The sequence below is a fragment of the Schistocerca serialis genome, chromosome 4, assembly GCF_023864345.2.
Source record: "Schistocerca serialis cubense isolate TAMUIC-IGC-003099 chromosome 4, iqSchSeri2.2, whole genome shotgun sequence".
In the NCBI taxonomy this organism is placed as follows: Eukaryota; Metazoa; Arthropoda; class Insecta; order Orthoptera; family Acrididae; genus Schistocerca; species Schistocerca serialis.
Window position 1 is genome coordinate 384,201,634 of NC_064641.1, and position 19,305 is coordinate 384,220,938.

The 19,305-nt window shown below is 39.2% G+C and overlaps 1 protein-coding gene across 2 annotated transcripts in view; it reads left to right on the top strand.

The window, feature by feature from the left end:
- Positions 1-19,305, top strand: part of LOC126474877 (structural maintenance of chromosomes protein 1A) — a 168,491-nt gene that overhangs the window by 69,131 nt on the left and 80,055 nt on the right. For both annotated transcript variants that reach the window (XM_050102360.1, XM_050102361.1), the window contains exon 10: positions 16,962-17,173. In XM_050102360.1, coding sequence (XP_049958317.1) covers positions 16,962-17,173 — 212 coding nt within the window. The remainder of the gene's footprint in view (positions 1-16,961; positions 17,174-19,305) is intronic.

Sequence of the window (19,305 nt, forward strand, 5' to 3'; positions counted from 1 at the left end):
GCTCAAAGTCCGTCAACTGCACATACGGTTCACGTCCACGCTGTCGCGGCATGCTACCAGTGTTAAAGACTGCGATGGAGCTCCGTATGCCACGGCAAACTGGCTGACACTGATGGCGGCGGTGCACAAATGCTGCGCAGCTAGCGCCATTTGACGGCCAACACCGCGGTTCCTGGTGTGTTCGCTGTGCCGTGCGTGTGATCATTGCTTGTACAGCCCTCTCGCAGTGTCCGGAGCAAGTATGGTGGGTCTGACACACCGGTGTCAATGTGTTCTTTTTTCCATTTCCAGGAGTGTATAAATTTATATCACAGACAATTCTAGCAATTACACTCCATCATAGATCTTTATACTCATTTAGAATAAACTCTAGCTAATCTTTCATATATTCTACTCTCACTCAATTTTGACATCAACCCCGAATATTCCATCGTGATCTGGTAAGTTTTTCTAATATTCAGAATTCATTAGGACTCTGTCTCAATTTCCAATAGCAAACTCCAGGTGTTCCTGACACTTGTGTACTTTATTCTAATTCTTTGCACTGCTTCTTTAGTATGCAATGGTCTTATTATTTATAAACTTTTAATCCAGAGGAACTCAAGGCAAAATAAAAGTGTTCCTATTGACACTCGTAAAACATAATAATGATAGTGAAATATAGAATTCAAACTTACCAGAATAATTTCTACAAAATTTTGTGACTTTTGTCACAATACTGCCCTTTCCCCCTCTATAAACAGTATCTATACCTCACATACGGGTTGATCCTATATTCCTATGGTACAGGTCAATCCCCTTCTTGGTGCCCCTGTCCGTACAGTATAGGTCAGCCTTTCTTAGGTCTGCCTATCTGTCCTTTTCATCCAATACACACTGGGTGCACCCCCCCAATCCTTCTTGAGTAAGCCTTATGGTTCATTGCCCTAGTATACGCCTTTCTGTACACTATAATTAAATATTACCTGGTAAAATGAAAGTCTACTTCACACTCACTTTTTCATACTTCTCTTTTATACCCTAGAGTCCTCCATTACTCATCCATTCTACTTTTCCAGTTTCTACTTCATGCCTACATACATTATTCAATATATAAGATGCTTACTTAGGTTATAAGAGTACCACTATCCTACAACTCATCAGAATATTTGTTAGACTGGTCTCTCTGGCTTACGTTCTCTTTCCTTATTCACGCTTCCTACTTAGGTATACTCGATGTAAAATTGTCAGAGTTTTTATATCCTTATGTACCTATGCGATATAGAATCGTCATTGTTCTTATACGTATATTTCCTATATATACATATTAATAAATATCTACATGATAGTTTTTCCAAGTAACTAGGTGATTTAGAACTGTCACAATAATCAACCATAAGTGCATATTTCTCTATCCCTCTACAACACTTGATGGCCCTCACATCCTTTTAATTTGTACTTCCATTGTTTGTGTCTTCGTATTGTTGTGTGTGTATGTGGAAGTGTGTGTGTGTGTAGCCTGATTCTTCAGCCTACTTATATGAAATAAGTTCTAGGTTATTGGAAACCACAGAAAATAAGGAGAACTTCAGCAATATAAGTGTATGCATATGGAAAGAGGGAAAGATAGACCAGTACTCAGATGAGAAGTAAGAAAGGAAAAAAGTAGAAATGGTTGCTAAGATCAAAGAAGAGAAAGAAGATAGCCCCAAAGACAGGAAAACCTTCCCATCCCCCTTCCCCAGGATCCCTACTTCTCCGGTACTTGAGTGAGAAGCAAGAGGAGGTATGATGTTAAACGTCTCCTACAGAACGGACATTCTCACCTTCACCTTTGAAATCCCCGAAGAAAAATCTCAGCAACCCCTATGGAATGTCAAATCAGTCACATTTGTCTGCGAGGGTTGTCTGAAAGGTGTGGTGTGGTGTGTCTAGTCTTAGTCATGCTTGTACTTACACTACCCCTTCCAAAACCAGTACTAACCCTCCCATCCACTTCACGTCTCATAAAAGGTATAAAATGTTCTATAAAAATAGAAAATTATACACTACGATAACATAAGTTGTTTAGTCATTCAGTTTATACATACTTTATCAAAAAACAAAGATGATGTGACCTACCAAACGAAAGCGCTGGCAGGTCGAAAGACACACAAACACACACACAAAATTCAAGCTTTCGCAACAAACTGTTGCCTCATCAGGAAAGAGGGAAGGAGAGGGAAAGACGAAAGGATGTGGGTTTTAAGGGAGAGGGTAAGGAGTCATTACAATCCCGGGAGCGGAAAGACTTACCTTAGGGGGAAAAAAGGACGGGTATACACTCGCGCGCGCACACACACACATATCCATCCACACATATACAGACACAAGCAGACATATTTAAAGACCAATGTCTGCTTGTGTCTTTCCCTCTCCTTCCCTCTTTCCTGATGAGGCAACAGTTTGTTGCGAAAGCTTGAATTTTGTGTGTATGTTTGTGTTTGTTTGTGTGTCTTTCGACCTGCCAGCGCTTTCGTTTGGTAAGTCACATCATCTTTGTTTTTTGATAAAAGTTTATACATACTTTTATACACACATAAAATCCTCTATTCAGTTTATGTCGTCTCGATCTCACTTGGTTTAAATAGTACCATCATGTTATACTTTTCACTAATATAACATTCTATTCATTTCACTACATGTCTGGAGATCACTGTTCATCCGTGATTCTCTTAAATTGGTCTCTATCTTGTAGTCATATCCGGTTTCCTACGTACTAAAATTATAGGATAGTTTAAGAATTCAAGAATAGATTACAGAAGGGAATTCAATGCAGGAAACATAGGACAGAAGAAACACCAAAAACAACTAGGGATCCGATGGTCGTCACTCCGCCCGTAACACAGAATGTTAACGTCCCTAGGAGACAAATGTGACTCCACACGAATCCCATGGATCTGACATTAACCTCACTCGATTACTTACAGACCAATACTTCTCGTTAAATTTAGTGTGAAAGCCTCCCCACAACAAAACAATTACCACTTTACTGTGAAACACAACATTAGGTAAAGTTATTCTGTTTTCTACTTTGTCATGGACAAGTTTGAATTCTTCGCACAAGTCGTCTATAACCTTGCTTGCATCATTAAGTTTGAAAAAAGCAACCGTCAGAATGTTTCTGGAAATTATACTCTCAGTAACTTCTCGATCTTTAATTTGTTCATATGGTTCTGCCAAACTACTTACATTTATAATGTCAAAGTTGACTATTTTTCCTTTAAAACTCTGTCTTATATTATCTACTTGTGAACTGACAACTTGTGTACTGACACCTGTAATTTGCGATTGAACTATTGGTAATAATTTGTCCTGTTTCTCAACACTCTCCTTTAAGGCGTATAATCTATATTTTACAGTATCAAACGTAACATTACAGAAGGTTTGAAATGATCCTAGTTTTTTGCTCAGTTCTGTTTCTACATTATTACATTTATCTTCAATATCAAATTCTAGTTTCTTTGCCAAATTCAGAAATTGGTCACTCTGTGTCTGACTGAAGTCAATGAACAGCTGATTGACTTGACTACTTAAAGAGCTAGTTAATTCCCCTTTCAAATCTATCTTAAAATTTTCCACTTTAGTGGTTAAAATATCAAATTCAGTCTTCAAATTTCCCATACCTTCACGCAACTGGCTAAATTCCTACTTGTGCACTTAACAATCCTAAAGTCTTTTCTGAACATCCACTTTATTATTTACTTGAATATTCACTATGTCTATTTCATTACTTAAAGTAGCACTCTGTGCATCTAGCTTTTCACTTAAAGTTACACTTTGTACTTCTAGTTTTTCACTTAAATTCGCACTCAATTCATCTCTCAAGGGAGCATTTTGAGCATTAAAATTTTTACGTAGATTAGTAATTTGAGCATTTGACTCTGTTCTTACTGTGTCTACCTTTAGACTTAGTTCTTTGATTAAATTTGTTACTGCAGTGCAGTCTAGTGTTTCCTTATTCGCTGTCATAGCCATGGCTGGTTCTGCTACTTGCTGTTCGTGATGTATAACTTTGTTTTAGACCTAGTAATCATCTAAAAGAAAATTCACCACTGAGTACAATAACTGCACTAACAGTTTATCATTCACCAGTTCCTTCAACTTAACCAAACAATTAAAAAACACACACACACAGACACACACACACACACACACACAGAGAGAGAGAGAGAGAATGTCACTGACCTATTATTGATATCAATGTGTCCAGGCAGTAGCAGCATCAGCTGGCGAGGAATGTCTGGCAGTCAGACACATGCACAGTGCACGTAGTATTGGTGAGATTGCTGTCCGTGTGTAGAATGGGTAGGCACATGATCTGTCTGAGTTTGACCGAGGGCAAAGTGTGATGGTCTAGAGGCTTGACACGAGCATTTCAGAAACTTCATGACTTGTCGGTCGTTTGAGGAGTGCTGTGGTGAGTATCTTCACCATGTGGCGAGACCAAGGTGAAACCATGTCCAGGTGTCATGGGGTTGGGCGCGACCCTCCTCATTACAGATGTCAGACGTTGTAGGCTGGGTAGACTGGTAAAACAAGACAAGTGGCGAACTGCGACAGAACTAACATCAGATTTTAGTACTGAGCAGAGTACAAGTGTGTCTGAACAAACAGCGCACAGAACACTCCTAATGGTGGGCCACCACATCCAAAGACCCACGCATATGTCAATGTTAACACCATGTTACGGCAACTAAAACTAAAGTGGGCAGGCAACCATCAGCACTGGACGTTGGCGCAGTTGCAGAGCATTGCTTGGTCTGATGAATCGCAATACATGCTTCATGATGCCGTTGGGCAGGCACGAATCCATTATCTCCCTGGGGAACAGCTCCTTGACACTTGTAAAGTGGAATGGAGATCAGCCCCATTATGCTCTACAAAACATTCATATGGGCATCTGTGGGCCCAGTGGAGCTTATGCAAGGCACCATATCAGCCAAGGAGTATCATACACTGGTTGCAGACCGCATACACCCCTTCATGATCATCATGTTTCCCGATAGCAGTAGCATTTTTCAGCAAGATAATGCACCATGTCACAAGGCCAGGAGTATGATGGAGTGACCTGAGGAACACAGTAGTGCATTCCAATTAGTGTGTTGGCTCCCTAACTCATCAGATCTGAACCCGATCGAACACATCTGGAATGTGATTGAACGTGGCAACAGAGCTCATCATCCCCCTCCCTGAAATTCACAGGAATTAAGGTGACGTGTGTGCGTGTGTGTGTGTGTGTGTGTGTGTGTGTGTGTGTGTGTGTGTGTGTGTGTGCGCGCGCACGCGCGCGCCTAGTTTCTCACTCAGCTCAGTGAATCTGATACCTTGTGTGTCTGCAGTAGCATTTGTGATATCTAGTGTAGACATCAGCTCATCACCTTGATCTGTAATTGCTCTCTAACTTAGTATTTTCAGCTTTCAACTCTTCCATCTTCTAGGTCAGTATAGTAATATCTCTCTCTCTCTCTCTCTCTCTCTCTCTCTCTCTCTCTCTCTCTCTCTTTTTTTTTTATGCGGCTCACTGAAGTCGCTTGCATGTCTGATAGCGACACAATGATGACAAGAAACCAGATAGCCATACTTGGTGAAATAGTTGGCTGTAAGTTGACAAGTGCCCAACATTGCTGCTACCAGCTGCTGTGGTGTAGCTATGGAACTGATGAAACAATCATAGTCCTTAATCTCAGCCACTGGTTTACCGGAAAGTAGAATTAATTCCTCTTCCACATAACTGTTGCTGGTTTATTTATTTATTTATCTACCTACCTATGTATCATTCTGAATTGCTACACTTGGAAATAAATCTTCTTCATAGCAAAAAGGAAACTTGCTTCTTACCATATAGCGGAAATACTGAGTCGCATATAAGCACAATAAAAAGACTGTCACAAATACAGCTTTCGGCCTATAAGACCTTCGTCAAAATTAGTTCACACACACACACACACACACACACACACACACACACACACACACACACACACACACACACACTCGACTGCAGTCTCTGGCAACTGAGGCCACACTCCAGGCAGCAGCACCAGTGCATGATGGGAGTGGAGACTGGGTGGTGGTAAGCAGGAGGCTGGGGCGGGGAGGGGGAGGGATAGTGGGTTAGCGGTGATGGACACTGACGTGCTGTTGACAGTGCGCAGGGACAGGGTGAAAATAGGGTAGGGCAGCTGCATGCTGTTGGGAGGTCAGATGGGGGGGGGGGGGGGGGGATAGCGGAAAAGGAGAGACGTAAAAAGACTGGGAGGAATGAGGTCTTTGTAGTGCTGGAATGGTAACAGAGAAGGGGCTGGATGGGAAAGGACAATGACTAATGAAGGTTGAGGCCAGGAATGTTACGGGAACATAGGATATATTGCAGGGAAAATTCTGACCTGCACAATTCAGAAAGGCTGGTGTTGGTGGGAAGAATCCATATGGCACAGGCTGTGAAGCAGTCATTGAAATGAAGGATGTCATGTTTGGCAGCATGTACAGCAACAAGGTGGTCCACTTGTTTCTTGGCCACAGACAGCTTGTCGATCGTCATGCCCACATAGAATGCAGCACAGTTTTGCAGCTTAGCTTGTAGATCACATGACTGGTTTCACAGGTAGCACTGCGTTTGATGGGATAGGTGACGTTTGTGACTGGACTGAAGTATGCAGTGGCGGGAGGATGCATAGGGCAGGTCTTGCATCTAGATCTATTACAGGGGTATGAGCCATGAGGTAAGGGGTTGGGAGCCGGGGTTGTTTAGAGATGGACGAGTATATTGTGTAGGTTCGGTGGACGGCGGAATACCACTGTGGGATGGATGGGAAGGATAGTGGGCAGAACATTTTTCATTTTAGGGCACGACAAGAGGTAGTCAAAACCCTGGCGGATAACATAATTCTGTGTCTCCAGTCCTGGGTTTTACTAAGTTAAGAGAGGAATGCTCCTCTGTGGCCAGACTGTGGGACTTTGTGAGGTGGTGGGAGACTGGAAAGATAAGGTATGGGATATTTGGTTTGTTCAAGGTTGGGAGGATAATTATATTCCATCCTGGATTTTCTGTTTGATTTAATCTTCTTCATGGACTATGTAGACGCCACTCGTCTTGACTTCTATTCTGCTGCAGTTGCACCTGTGGTGGAAACCTACAATCTTCAAGTAATTTCATATTTAGTAGAAAGGAATACTACATCAGTTAGTAACAGGAAACATTGCTTGTTCATTCAGTTTGACGTTAGCCAACAGACATGAGCAAATGAACAGTTCTGTTGACTGATGTTATCAGCATTATCATGCTGCAACTGGTGATTATACTGCAAACATTGCCCCACATTGAAGGTGCATGATGTCCATCTTTATCATGTCACATGCAAAAAACAGATGACAAAAACCACTCAACAGTGTTAGAGGTTTATACGTAGAGTTACATGTCACTTCTACTGGAGTGATGTGTTACATCGCAAGCCATTAAAGTAAGAGTTAATAAGACGTAAACGATGTGCTACATCACTAAGGAAGTATACAATACCAAATCAATATCTCTTAGTGTTAAATTTAACTACACTACAGTAATTCACCCAAAAGCAATTTTTGCAATAGAATGTTTAATTCTAAACAAAAAGGTGACAATGGAAGTTCTGAAAACACAGAAAGAAAAATACTAAGCTAAATTTTGGAACCACTTAAAGAGCAAACACAACACAGAAGATGTCATAATAGTGACCTTTATTCACATATTGAAAAAGATTACAGACACAACTAGGAACAGGACACATACAAGGAATGAATTGTATCCACTGACAAAAAGGCTGTTCACTTATTCAGGTCAATTAAAATTGGATCACTCATAGTGCAAAGAAATTAGAAAAAAGCATAGACAAACTCTGAATTAGTCCAAGATATTAAGGAATAACTGCCATTCAGAAAGAAATTGCAAGATTCCAAAACTAAGCAAGTGGTGCAGTGGTTAGCACACTGGACTCGCCTTTGGAATGACTATGGTTCAAAACTGCTTCCGACCATCCTGATTTAGGTTTTCTGTAATTTCCCTAAATCACTTCAGGTAAACGGTGGGATGGTTCCTTTGAAAGGGCATGGCCAACTTCCTTCTCTAATCTGATGGGACCGATGACCTCACTGTTTGTTCCCCTTCCCACAAATCAACCAACCAACCAATATTCCCAAGGTTTTCATGGAAAACCCAAGAACAAAGCTGGAGTCACTTGGACAGGAGAAAGAAGAAAGAAATTTCAATAAATATTGAGTGAAATGTGGAAGAAAAGAAACGAGACAAAGTGGAAATTAAAGTTGTCCATAGTGGTTCATATGTAGAAGCAGAAAAAGAAGAAGAATGAGCTGTGCTTAGTATGTTAGTGGATGGTAGTTAGTTGAAAGAACTAGGAGAACCAACATAAAAATCGAGGAAAACAAAAAAACTTAAACAGTCAACTGAAGGAACAATTTTGGAGAAAGACGAGAAAAAAAGTTACATGGAAAAGGGATTATGCAGGAGATAGAAGTTGATGGGAAGTTGACTGGGGAACTGAAAAGAAAATATTAGTATTGTATATTAATAACGCATGGATGTTGACACTCTCACATCTGTGACCTACAGCCAACCTGTAACAAAGCAGATGGATTCTTCTACATAAGAGACATCTGCATAAGAGACTGAAGAATAATATAAGGGTGCAGCAATATATTTAGACATTGGGTTTTCCACTGAACAGAAGCTGCACAATAAACATCATTGGCTGATAGAAAGCATAATGGTCAACCCGCCATAGCATTGACTGTGCCTTACATTTGATGTGCCAATAGATGCATAATCACTGACAGGCTTTGATTACTGATTACACAGAGTTTTGTTGACGGTTATAATGAATCGGTGATCAGAATGCGGAAGTAAAGATAGCCAGCAACTTGATGTATGATTCAAAATAAGGAGAAAATTTTATATCAAGTATCTTGGGTCACGAATAGTTGGATTATTTGTTTGAATGTGATTTTATAAGCAGATTTTGGAGGGTATCATAGGTACCACAGCACCAGACAAGGAAAAATATGGCATGGCGACAGTAGTGATGAAGTTATTTAGAAGCATGTCTCAACCTGTTGGATATTGTGGAGCAGGTGTCAACTTCGAGTCCAATGCAGTACTTCAGCTCTTCGGGGGAGGAGGGTACTTAAAGCACATCTTCATTGAATTAACCCAACAAAAACTCTATACTAAGGAGCAACACAAGTGGTGGTTGGAGGGGCAACTGTATGAGGTAAGTCCTCCACCTTCTCTGCACGCTTCCCCCACAGTGGCCTAGCTTGTATGTGTCAATCACCACAAGCTGGCAGCCTTTGGCCCTCTCGTTTTGAGCTGAATCCAGCAAACTGTGCCATCGGACAGTGCTATGTGGCATATGTATGTACAAATTGTTTAAAGGTACCCACCAAAAAATAATACAATAACCTAAATAGACAAGTAGCATGTTGCAATAAAATATTTACAGCCAAAAGCTGACTGTGACATATTTTAAACAGTTTGTTATGCAGAGGCTGAATCTTAGATGTAGAAGGGCCAGTGAAGTAAATTGAAAGAGTATAATGATTTCTGCTCAGATGAATGTAGGGTAATATCAACAGCAGCATAAAATGACATAGTTGGAGAAGGATTCATTATGAACAGGTAATACAGTGCGTAAAGGCAGATGACAATGATCATGGGGAAGGAATAGTAGACAGAATTATGGGAGTATATGGCCTTTGCAGTAGGGCCAAGACACAGGAAGATTCCAACTGTATTACATCATGGTAGATAGATTCTGAAATCAGATGGTGGACATATACTCAGATCACAGTTTATTAATGATGAAGAGTAAACTGAAGATCAAGAGAATCATTCAGAGTGATCAATCTCAGAAGAAGTGGAAGTATTGAGGAATGATGAGATGCATTTGAAGTTCTCTAAGGCTGCAGATACTGTGATAATGAATACCACAGCAAGCAGTTCAGTTGAAGAGGAATGAATTTCTTTAAAAAATGGAAATTGCTGTATGTGGATAGAAAAGTATTAGTTCAAGGAACGTAACTGCGAAGAAACTTTGGCTAACAGAAGAAAAACTTCAGTCTATCAACTAAAGAAGGAAATACAAAAATGTTCAGGGGAAGGCAGGAATACAGTAGTATACCTCACATAGGATGAAGTAAATAGGAAATACAGGGAAGCCAGTGTTGAATAACTACAGGGAAAATGTATACCTCACATAGGATGAAGTAAATAGGAAATACAGGGAAGCCAGTGTTGAATGACTACAGGGAAAATGTGAAGAAATCTAAAAGGAAATGGTCATTGGAAGATCGGTGATGCACCTTATAGAAAAATCAAAACAACTTTTGCTATAATAAAAAGCAAAGGAGTCAGCATTAAGAGTGTGAAAGGAATTCCACTGATAAAGGCAGAGGAGAGAGCAGATGGATGGAAAGAGTATATTGAAGATCTTGAAAAGTGGGGCAAACTGTCCAGTGACATGACATAAGAAGAAGTGGGCATATGTTTGAAAGAGAGGATCCAGCAAAATTTAACAGAACTTTGGAAGACTTAACGATCAAAAAAGGAAGAGGCAAGAGATAACATTCCTTCAGAATTTCTAAAATCATTGGAGAAAGTGGAAACCAAACAACTGTTCAAACTGATGTGTAGAAATATGAGACTGCAGCTAAATCATCAGACCTTCGGACAAATATCATCCACACAATCCTGAAGATAGAAAGGGTGGGTAAGTGTGAGAACTATCACACAGTAGGCTTAACTGTTCATGCACACAAGTTGCTTACAAGAACAATGGAAAAGAAAATTGAGGTTCTCTTAGATGATGGTCAGTTTGGCTTTCAGAAAGGCATAAGCACCAGAGATATAGTTCTGTTGTTGCAGTTGATAATGGATGCAACATATAAGAAAAATCAAGACCTTACATAGGATTTGTTCACCTAGAAAAAGTGTTTGACAATGTAAAATGGTGCAAGATGTTTGAAATTCTGAGTAAGATAAGAGTATCTGTAGGGAAAACCCGGGTAATATGCAGAATGTACAAGAACTAAGAGAGAGCAATTGGACAGCATTACGAAGAACAAAGTGCTTGGATTAAAAAAGAGTGAAAGATGGGGATACAGTCTTTCACCCTTATTTTTCAGTCAGCACATAGAAGCAGCAGTGATGAAAGTAAAATAATGCTTAAACATTGGAATTAAAATTCAGGGTCAAAGGATATTACTGATAAGATACACTGATGGCATAGCAGTCCTAAATGAAAATGAGTTAAAAGATGTATTGAATGGAATGAAAAGTCAAATGATTGCATAATATGTATTGGTAATAAACCAAAGTCGAAAGTAAGGAGTAGTAACATACAAGAAATTAGTGATGGATAAACTTATAATAGGAATTGCTGTCCACGAGGTAGATGGAGTTAAATTCTTTTACATTGGGAAAAAATAACCCTTGACATACAAAGCAAGGAGGACATAAAAAGTGGACTAGCACAAGCAAAGAGGATTTTTCTGGCCAAGATAAGCCTACTAGTATTAAACATAGGCCTTAATTTGAGGAAGAATTTCTGGGAGCGTACATTTGGAGTACAGCATTTTATGGAAGTGAATCATCGACAGCAGGAAAACTGGAAAAGAAGTAATGTATCAATGTGTTTGAGATGTGGTGCTATAGAATGATGTTGAAAATTATGTGGACTAATATGGTAAGGAAAGAGGTGGTCCTTTGCAGGACCAGGGAAGAAAGAAAAATACTGACGAGAAGGAGGGACAGCATGGTAGGACATGTTAAGACATCAGGGAATAACTTCCATGTTACTAGAGGGTCATGTAAAGGAGATTGATACATCCAACAAATAATTGAGGACGTAGGATGCAAGTGCTACTCTGAGATGAAAAGGTTGACACAAGAGAGGAATTTGTGGGAGGTCACATCATACCAGTCAAAAGACTAATGATGACTCAAACAGTGGCTGCGAAACCACGCATCGTGAAAATATTTAGAAAATATTGTAGTGAAATAGCAGTTTGCCCATATTGATGTGTTCTCATGCGATTTAGAAGGGATATTAGAGTCAAATACATCATTACTTCTCATCTTTTAAATTATAAAGCTGTGAACATGTAAACATTCCGTAGCTTTGCTTGTTAGTTTTAATGTCAGTACAAAGCAGGAAACAAATTTTCTGCATAGTGATGACAACAGCTGAATGCAAACAAATGATTCACGCGGTCATAGGAAAACAGTCAACTCAATTGGCTGTAATTTTACATATCTGTGGGATTATTATTCATTCATTTCCTTCAAATGAAACTGGTCTGCGAAAGCAACCAAACGAAAACAGTTGATGCAGTCTGACTCTTTACTGGATTCTGTTTTCGCCTGTCATCATTGTGATTGCTATCCTGAGTTTTGATTTTTATTGAGTGCCAGTAAGTAGCTTTTAGTTTAGTTTTTCATTCATGTTTATGGATAGACATTGTCTTAATAGTAAAGTTTGTGTGTGGATCAAAGGGCGAAATGCTCAGTGGCCTGGGAATGGACAAAATTGAATGAAAAGTCATCCTGAAGATACTTTCAATCTGATACACAGTATTTGCAAGGATGATTCATATTATGAAACTATATTAATTAAAAAAATCAAAGAAAGTTAATGAGTTATTACAAATATTTATTGCAAAAAAATTAAAAAAACATTACTTCCATTGAGTGACTGTATGTGGTTAAAAAGCAAGTTCTGCAGGCACCAGACAATCTAAAAATTTGTGTCCTATTTGCTATCTGTTCACATCACCTCAGTAGTGAAATAGAATTATTGGTGATGGGTGCAAACTATCGGGCAGATGGAGCTTCAACAAATTTTAAGAAAAAAGTATTTTTCATTTATTTAAATATAAATTTATAATGTAGCACCATTATTAACCTCTTAAAATCAGCCAAAAATCCATATTTAATGCTAGAAGCCTGAAAAATTTGTACTGAAGTAAGTAAATGTATGTAAGTTTTGAAAATACTTCATTTTTAGAATTATATTCTTTATTCAGTTCTCTTTGATAAGAGATACATTACTTGTCTCTCAAAAAAGTTGGTGGCTCTAGTGAAGATTGGTGTATAACTGAAGAGGCTGAAAAAGAATGTAAATGTAATCACTCAAACCCAGAGACTGGGTGAAAACATTCATACAGCTGACAACATGGTCACAGAGACTGGTTTCATTTGACTGGGAAAAAAAAAAGCTGAACAGAAACATTTGACTGGCCAGTCATTTGCTAAAACCAGTCGGTTGTTCCATGGCTACTTCTGTTCTCCACAAGTTCTACCAATATGCCCACAGAGGCAGTGTACGCTCAGCAGTTATTCTGCCTCATATTTGGTTGTTTTGGGTGGGGGGATGGAAGACAACAGGAACGGAATTGAGATCGGAGAGAGGAAACAACATTGTCACCTCTGGGGAGAGGAAAGATCAAGAAACAAACATCTAATGCAGTTTATTGCTGCTTAATAGTCCATCTGTAAAGACTAATTATCAGAGGAGTCATTTGAAACAATGATTTGAACTTTTCTCTAACGTGTTCCTTCCAAGAGTTGTTTCCTTGCAGATTCTTCATCTATATGTACCCACTTAATCCATTCTTCCACAGTGACATCATAAAAGGTTTCCTCTAGTTATTTTTAAATCTTTCATTGTGACTGTGCAATTTCTGGATGTGACTTTTCTTTTCTCCAACGTTCATACATTTTCTGGCAAGTTGTATTGATAGTGAGAAGGGGCCAGCCTCACAACATTGTGCTCCATATTTGCTGCTAAGTTGTCGAGTTCAAATTGATTGTAAAGGTGCCTGTGATGTTTGACTTCCTACAACATCTCCACTATCATATACAAAACCCGAAATTGAAATACTTTTCTATCGACTGTGCAGTTTCTTCCTCCTTTATATTAGAATTAGGAATCATTTCCATTTTTCTTTAACAATTACTCAATGCTCTTCCAAATCATATAACCTAAAAACTCTGTGTTAAAATATGTCACTATTCATGTCTTTGTGGTAATCACTGGATTTGTAGGATGCAAGTGTTAGCTTTTCAGTTTCGATAAAGCCATGTTCAGATGATCCTGCATGACATACAACAAGTCTGTTTCCTTTGCCAATTGATACTTTCAAACCACCATTGCCCTTCAAAATTTGTGCAGTGTTGGATCTCTCCATCAGAATCTGTCTTCTATCATTATATTTTATGTACGTAAATTCCAAAGATTTCAGAATTCTTTATTCAAATGACAGCCTCCTGTGAAAGCAATCTTCTGCCACCTTTTTCTGTGTGGGATACTTGCCATGGTCATAAAACTCCAATACAGTACAACGAACAATATCTTTCTGCAAAACAACCAAATCAGTGATAGTTCTTCTCCCATTAATATCTTACCCTGTAGATTGAAACTTTGTGTTTCTATACTGTTTGTAGTGAAGCACTACATACTAGCACTTTTACAGTCTGTAATGCTCACAACATTGTCTTGTAGGTCGAGTAGAAGTAAGTGTACCTTGTATATGACTCCCTTTGTTGTATCTTGAAACTGTCATCTTAACTCAAAAACAAAAATACTATCCAGTGAAAGTTGTTGCTTTCTTTGTAAACATACATCATTTCCATACAGTGAATGTGTAAGTGAATGCAGGGTAGCAACAAAGTTACAAAGCCGTGCGAACAGCAGCATGAATGAAATGCAATGTTGTCACATATAAACCTTGTTGATGACAGGTCGCCATTTGGTAATTTGTGTTTCTTGTGATGCTACCTGGTTGGAAGCTGTGTCAGAAATGACACTGTGTGGCAATGGTGTGAGCTTAGTCACGGACCAAGTTGGATTAGGCCAAAGGTTTCTCATTGGCATTTAGAAAAGGAGATGAGAAGGGGGCTGAAAGAATTTCCCTGCCACTCCCAGTCACCATTTTTGCTGCTCCGTAGTGTGGTGTGAATTTGTGGCTATGCAAGATGTTGTCAAAAGTTTACAATCCATTGCTGAAGTTGCAAGATTTTTATTCCATTCACTATACAGCCTAGATTTGGCAACATCACTGGTTAATCTTCTAAAACAAGCCCACCGTATAGGAAGTTTGCAAAATTCCTTACTACAGCTGAGGGAAAGAGAGAGCATGATTTACCATAACACTTGATCAAAGATGATTACAATCTGTTGAAAAGAACAGAAATTGTGTTGAAAAGTGAACAAGTGACTATATGTTGCATAACTTGTTTTTTTAGTGATTTAAAGGAAAACTTAAGTCATTGGTGTTATGTTCTGGCTGGTTGCTCTAACTTGGGTAAATGGCAAGTTGATTCTTAATGCACCTTTTAGGCAGTAATAACCTTAGAATGTTCATTATACATACTATGCTACAGATTATTTGATGATTTAGATGGATGCATGTTACTAATATATACTTGTGAGTCTGAAGGGCCATACAGGCTCTCTCATATGTGTTGTGTCAATATATGGGACAGATGAGTTGGTGCATTGTCTTGCTGTAGGTACAGATTGTCTATGGATTGCTATGGGGAAACACACACATGACAATTGGACAATGGGTTCCTGTATTATTTGCTTATAAGATATAATGGCAGACTTACCAAAAGTCATATTTCAGTCCATGTGAATATCCCCAACTTAAGAGTAGCTCCAGCACATACCTGAACAGAGTCCTGTTATCAAGCAGGATACATTCTCACATTTGATTTTCAATGCACTCTTACTCTGCTGTAGGAGTCTGCCACCAAATACAGAAACACTTCAGTCCAGCAACTTTCTTCCATACTGTGGTGTGTCTGCAACCATAGTAATTACATAACCTGTTAATATGCAGTGGATGCAACTGCTTATGTAGTACCTCATAGGGAGATTGTGATTTGGGGTGATATGTCTGCCCACTGGTTGTTGTTGTTGTTGTTGTTGTTGTTCTCCTCCTCCTCCTCATCCTCCTCCATGAAACTGATGATGGATTTACTACACTCTCTGCTGGTTCAATCTGTGATAGTTGATGAGGACCCCTGATACAGAAACATTGTTGCCCACAACAGTTGGTTCTGGAAGTGGCAGTTTTACCCAAATTGAGGCACCCACAATACAACCTTGAGATGGTGATATGTGGAAAGCCCACCATTTGCATGACCTTGTAGTATCCCACGCATCACTGATTCTTGATCGGGTTACAATCCAATGTACTTGTATCCTATGCCTTACCTGTTTGAGGTTATTCATAAGTACCTCCAAGGTTTCACAATATGATTGCACAAAGAAATGCAAGATATACATATACAACATCTCTCCATGCTTTTAACTCACATTACAGGTGCTTGATATGAGCACCATTTGTGACACAGCATTCCTCATTACATGTGTAGATTTCTTTGGGCTCACTGATGAATTGCACCGGAAGGCGTAGCAGCAGCCGTTTTGGAAACCCTTTCATTGGGTTCCTTTTCTGGAGGCATAAACTAATCTGATGTGACATTATGGAATGTCTGATTTGTCTACATGCCTGCCCACTAATGCAACTATGCCACACCGAGTATTACGAATCTAAACTTGGAGAGATGCTCTATCGACTGATAAATGTCATTTTTCTTTATGTCTTGCAGTTTTTGTGGAGTCATCTTTTCTGAAAACTGGAAATACTTGCAAATAACCCTGTACTTCATTCAACAGTCGCGGTGATTGTCAGTACAAGGCCTTACTCGGTACTCCATTTCATAATGATCAGCTGGACAGTGGGATGTTAAACTCTGACCCACTTTTTTCCTAATGCATTTTGCAGTTACTTTCTGTTTGTATTATGTATTCCATGTATTATGTGTGAAGATTTCCAAGATTTAAGGCAGAGCATCACTGTCAATTTTTCTTTTTTGATTTCAGTTTGATCGGATGATCAATATGTGTCAGCCGATTCACAAACGCTATAATGTGGCAATTACAAAAGTTCTTGGCAAGTATATGGAAGCCATTGTTGTAGATACAGAAAAGACAGCAAGACAGTGTATTCAGTATTTGAAAGAACAAATGTTGGAGCCAGAGACGTTTCTTCCATTGGATTATATTCAAGCCAAACCTCTGAAGGAAAGATTAAGGTTAGTATGCATGTGCTTTATCGATATCTTTAGTGACACTTTGGGCTACTGCTGCTCATAGTTCGCTTTGTCGTGTTAAATTGGTATCAGTGCAGAATATTCTGTATGTCCTGTTTCCTGTTTGTTGTGCCCAGAAGTAGATTCTTTTCTATTGGTTTAGGTTTGTTTGGTAAGATTATATTGTGCTACTTCCACTACACAGTAGAAAGTGCTCAGAAGAAAACCTTCCTAATAGACCAAACTTGTGTGCAGGCTAGGTTTCCAATCTAGATGCTGGCCGGAGTAGGCAGCATTCTTGAATCTGAACTCATAGCTCAGACTGACCTAAAGCTTACATCTGACACTACCTCCTCCTCTGTCCTTTTTGTCCAGACTCTATAGGGGTATCTTGAATTTTTTGTTGTATGGTGGAACTACCAAGAGAACAGATACAGCAGAAGATGGCTTAGCTGCAACAGATTGGTTCCACAAAGTTCAGTGATGGAAGTGTATATTAGTATGAGCCTTTCTAGTTATTTTGAACTGTTTTGGTGTCAAGGGGTCATCTTAACTTTTGTGCTTCCATCTTTCTCTTCGCCTTTGGTATATTATGAACAGATTACTCTTGTGTTTTTCTTGCTGAGTTTAGTGCCCTATTTTTACAGTAATGCAAAGCCTTGTCCACATCTCTACATTGATTCAGATTCTCCTTCAATTAGCAACATGCTTTTATGATTTATTATGCTTTAGATTTGTGTACAGGATGTTAATTCTAAGTTTTAGAACTATAAGCTTCAAGTGATTTAGAATCTGGATGCAATTTAAATCATGGAAGGTGAATACAGGTAATCCATAGCCTGGAATAATACTATGCCAAATAACATTAGAAAATAACAACAAATGGTAGTTATTAACTGCTAGGCAAGAATGTACCCAGGATCTGAAAAGGGGGGAGGGGGATGGCAGTGACTAAAATCTTTAAAATTTCATGACAAGTGTCTCTAAATACACTTACTAGTAGTCAGTATTCAGTACATATTCTGGCTTTCTTCAAACTGATAATAAATTGAACAACCTAAACTCCACATTGGAATATCAACAATATTAGTAAAAGGATAGAATTGTTAAGTACTGTAAAGATGACCCGTTGAGTTGCAGACAGGCATGACGAAAAGACTGTGACACCTAATAGCTTTTGGCCAAAGCTTTCTTCAACAAATAAAACACACACACACACACACACACACACACACACACACACACAGAGAGAGAGAGAGAGAGAGAGAGAGAGAGAGAGACACTCACGCAAATGCGTGGTTTCAGTTGGCTGAGACTGCAGTCGTGTGTGTGAGCTGTGTTTACATGATTGTGTATATGTGTCTATTGCTGACAAAGGCCTTAATGGCCGAAAGCTATAATTGTGCGAGTCTCTTTGTTGTGCCTAACCACGACTCAGCATCTCCAGTATATGGTGAGTAGCAACTTCCCTTCTCATAATATTGTTACATTCCATCTTGAGTTTCCATTGTTTGACTTTTTAAATAAGCATAGATGTGGTACTGATTCAGATGCTTTTCAGAAATCTAGAAGTATTTCATCTATGTGTCTACCTTGATCCATGGCTTTCAGGATATCATTTGAGAAGAGCACTAGTTGGGTTCAGATGGTTGATGTTTTAGGAATCCATGCTGGTTGGCATGAAGGAGGTCATTCTGTTCAAAATACCTCGCTACATTTGAACTCAGAATATATTTGTACCAAGGGTGCCATATGATAGTTTGTAGCATGGGGGAGGGGGTCTCTATACCTGGAGTATGGAGTATTTTTAATATTTTGGAAGACGAATGGTGACTTGTAAGTAACAATGCAAAATATCAGTTCTGGTCCTGTTAAAAACATGCGTAATGCTGACTCTGAAATCGTTTTCTTGAAAGAAAAACACCTGACTGCACTATATTTTTTTCTTTCCCTGAGAGGGGGGGTGGGGGACAGCCTCTTTCACCCCCAGATATGGGTACACTTGGTCTCAACAACCAGCAGAGTCAGTTATATGGGATGGTAGTATTGTGGATGACGTATACAACCCTTCTTGTAGACAGGTGTGATTTGTGCCTTCTTCCAACAATCGGTCACAATTTTTAGTTCAAGGGATC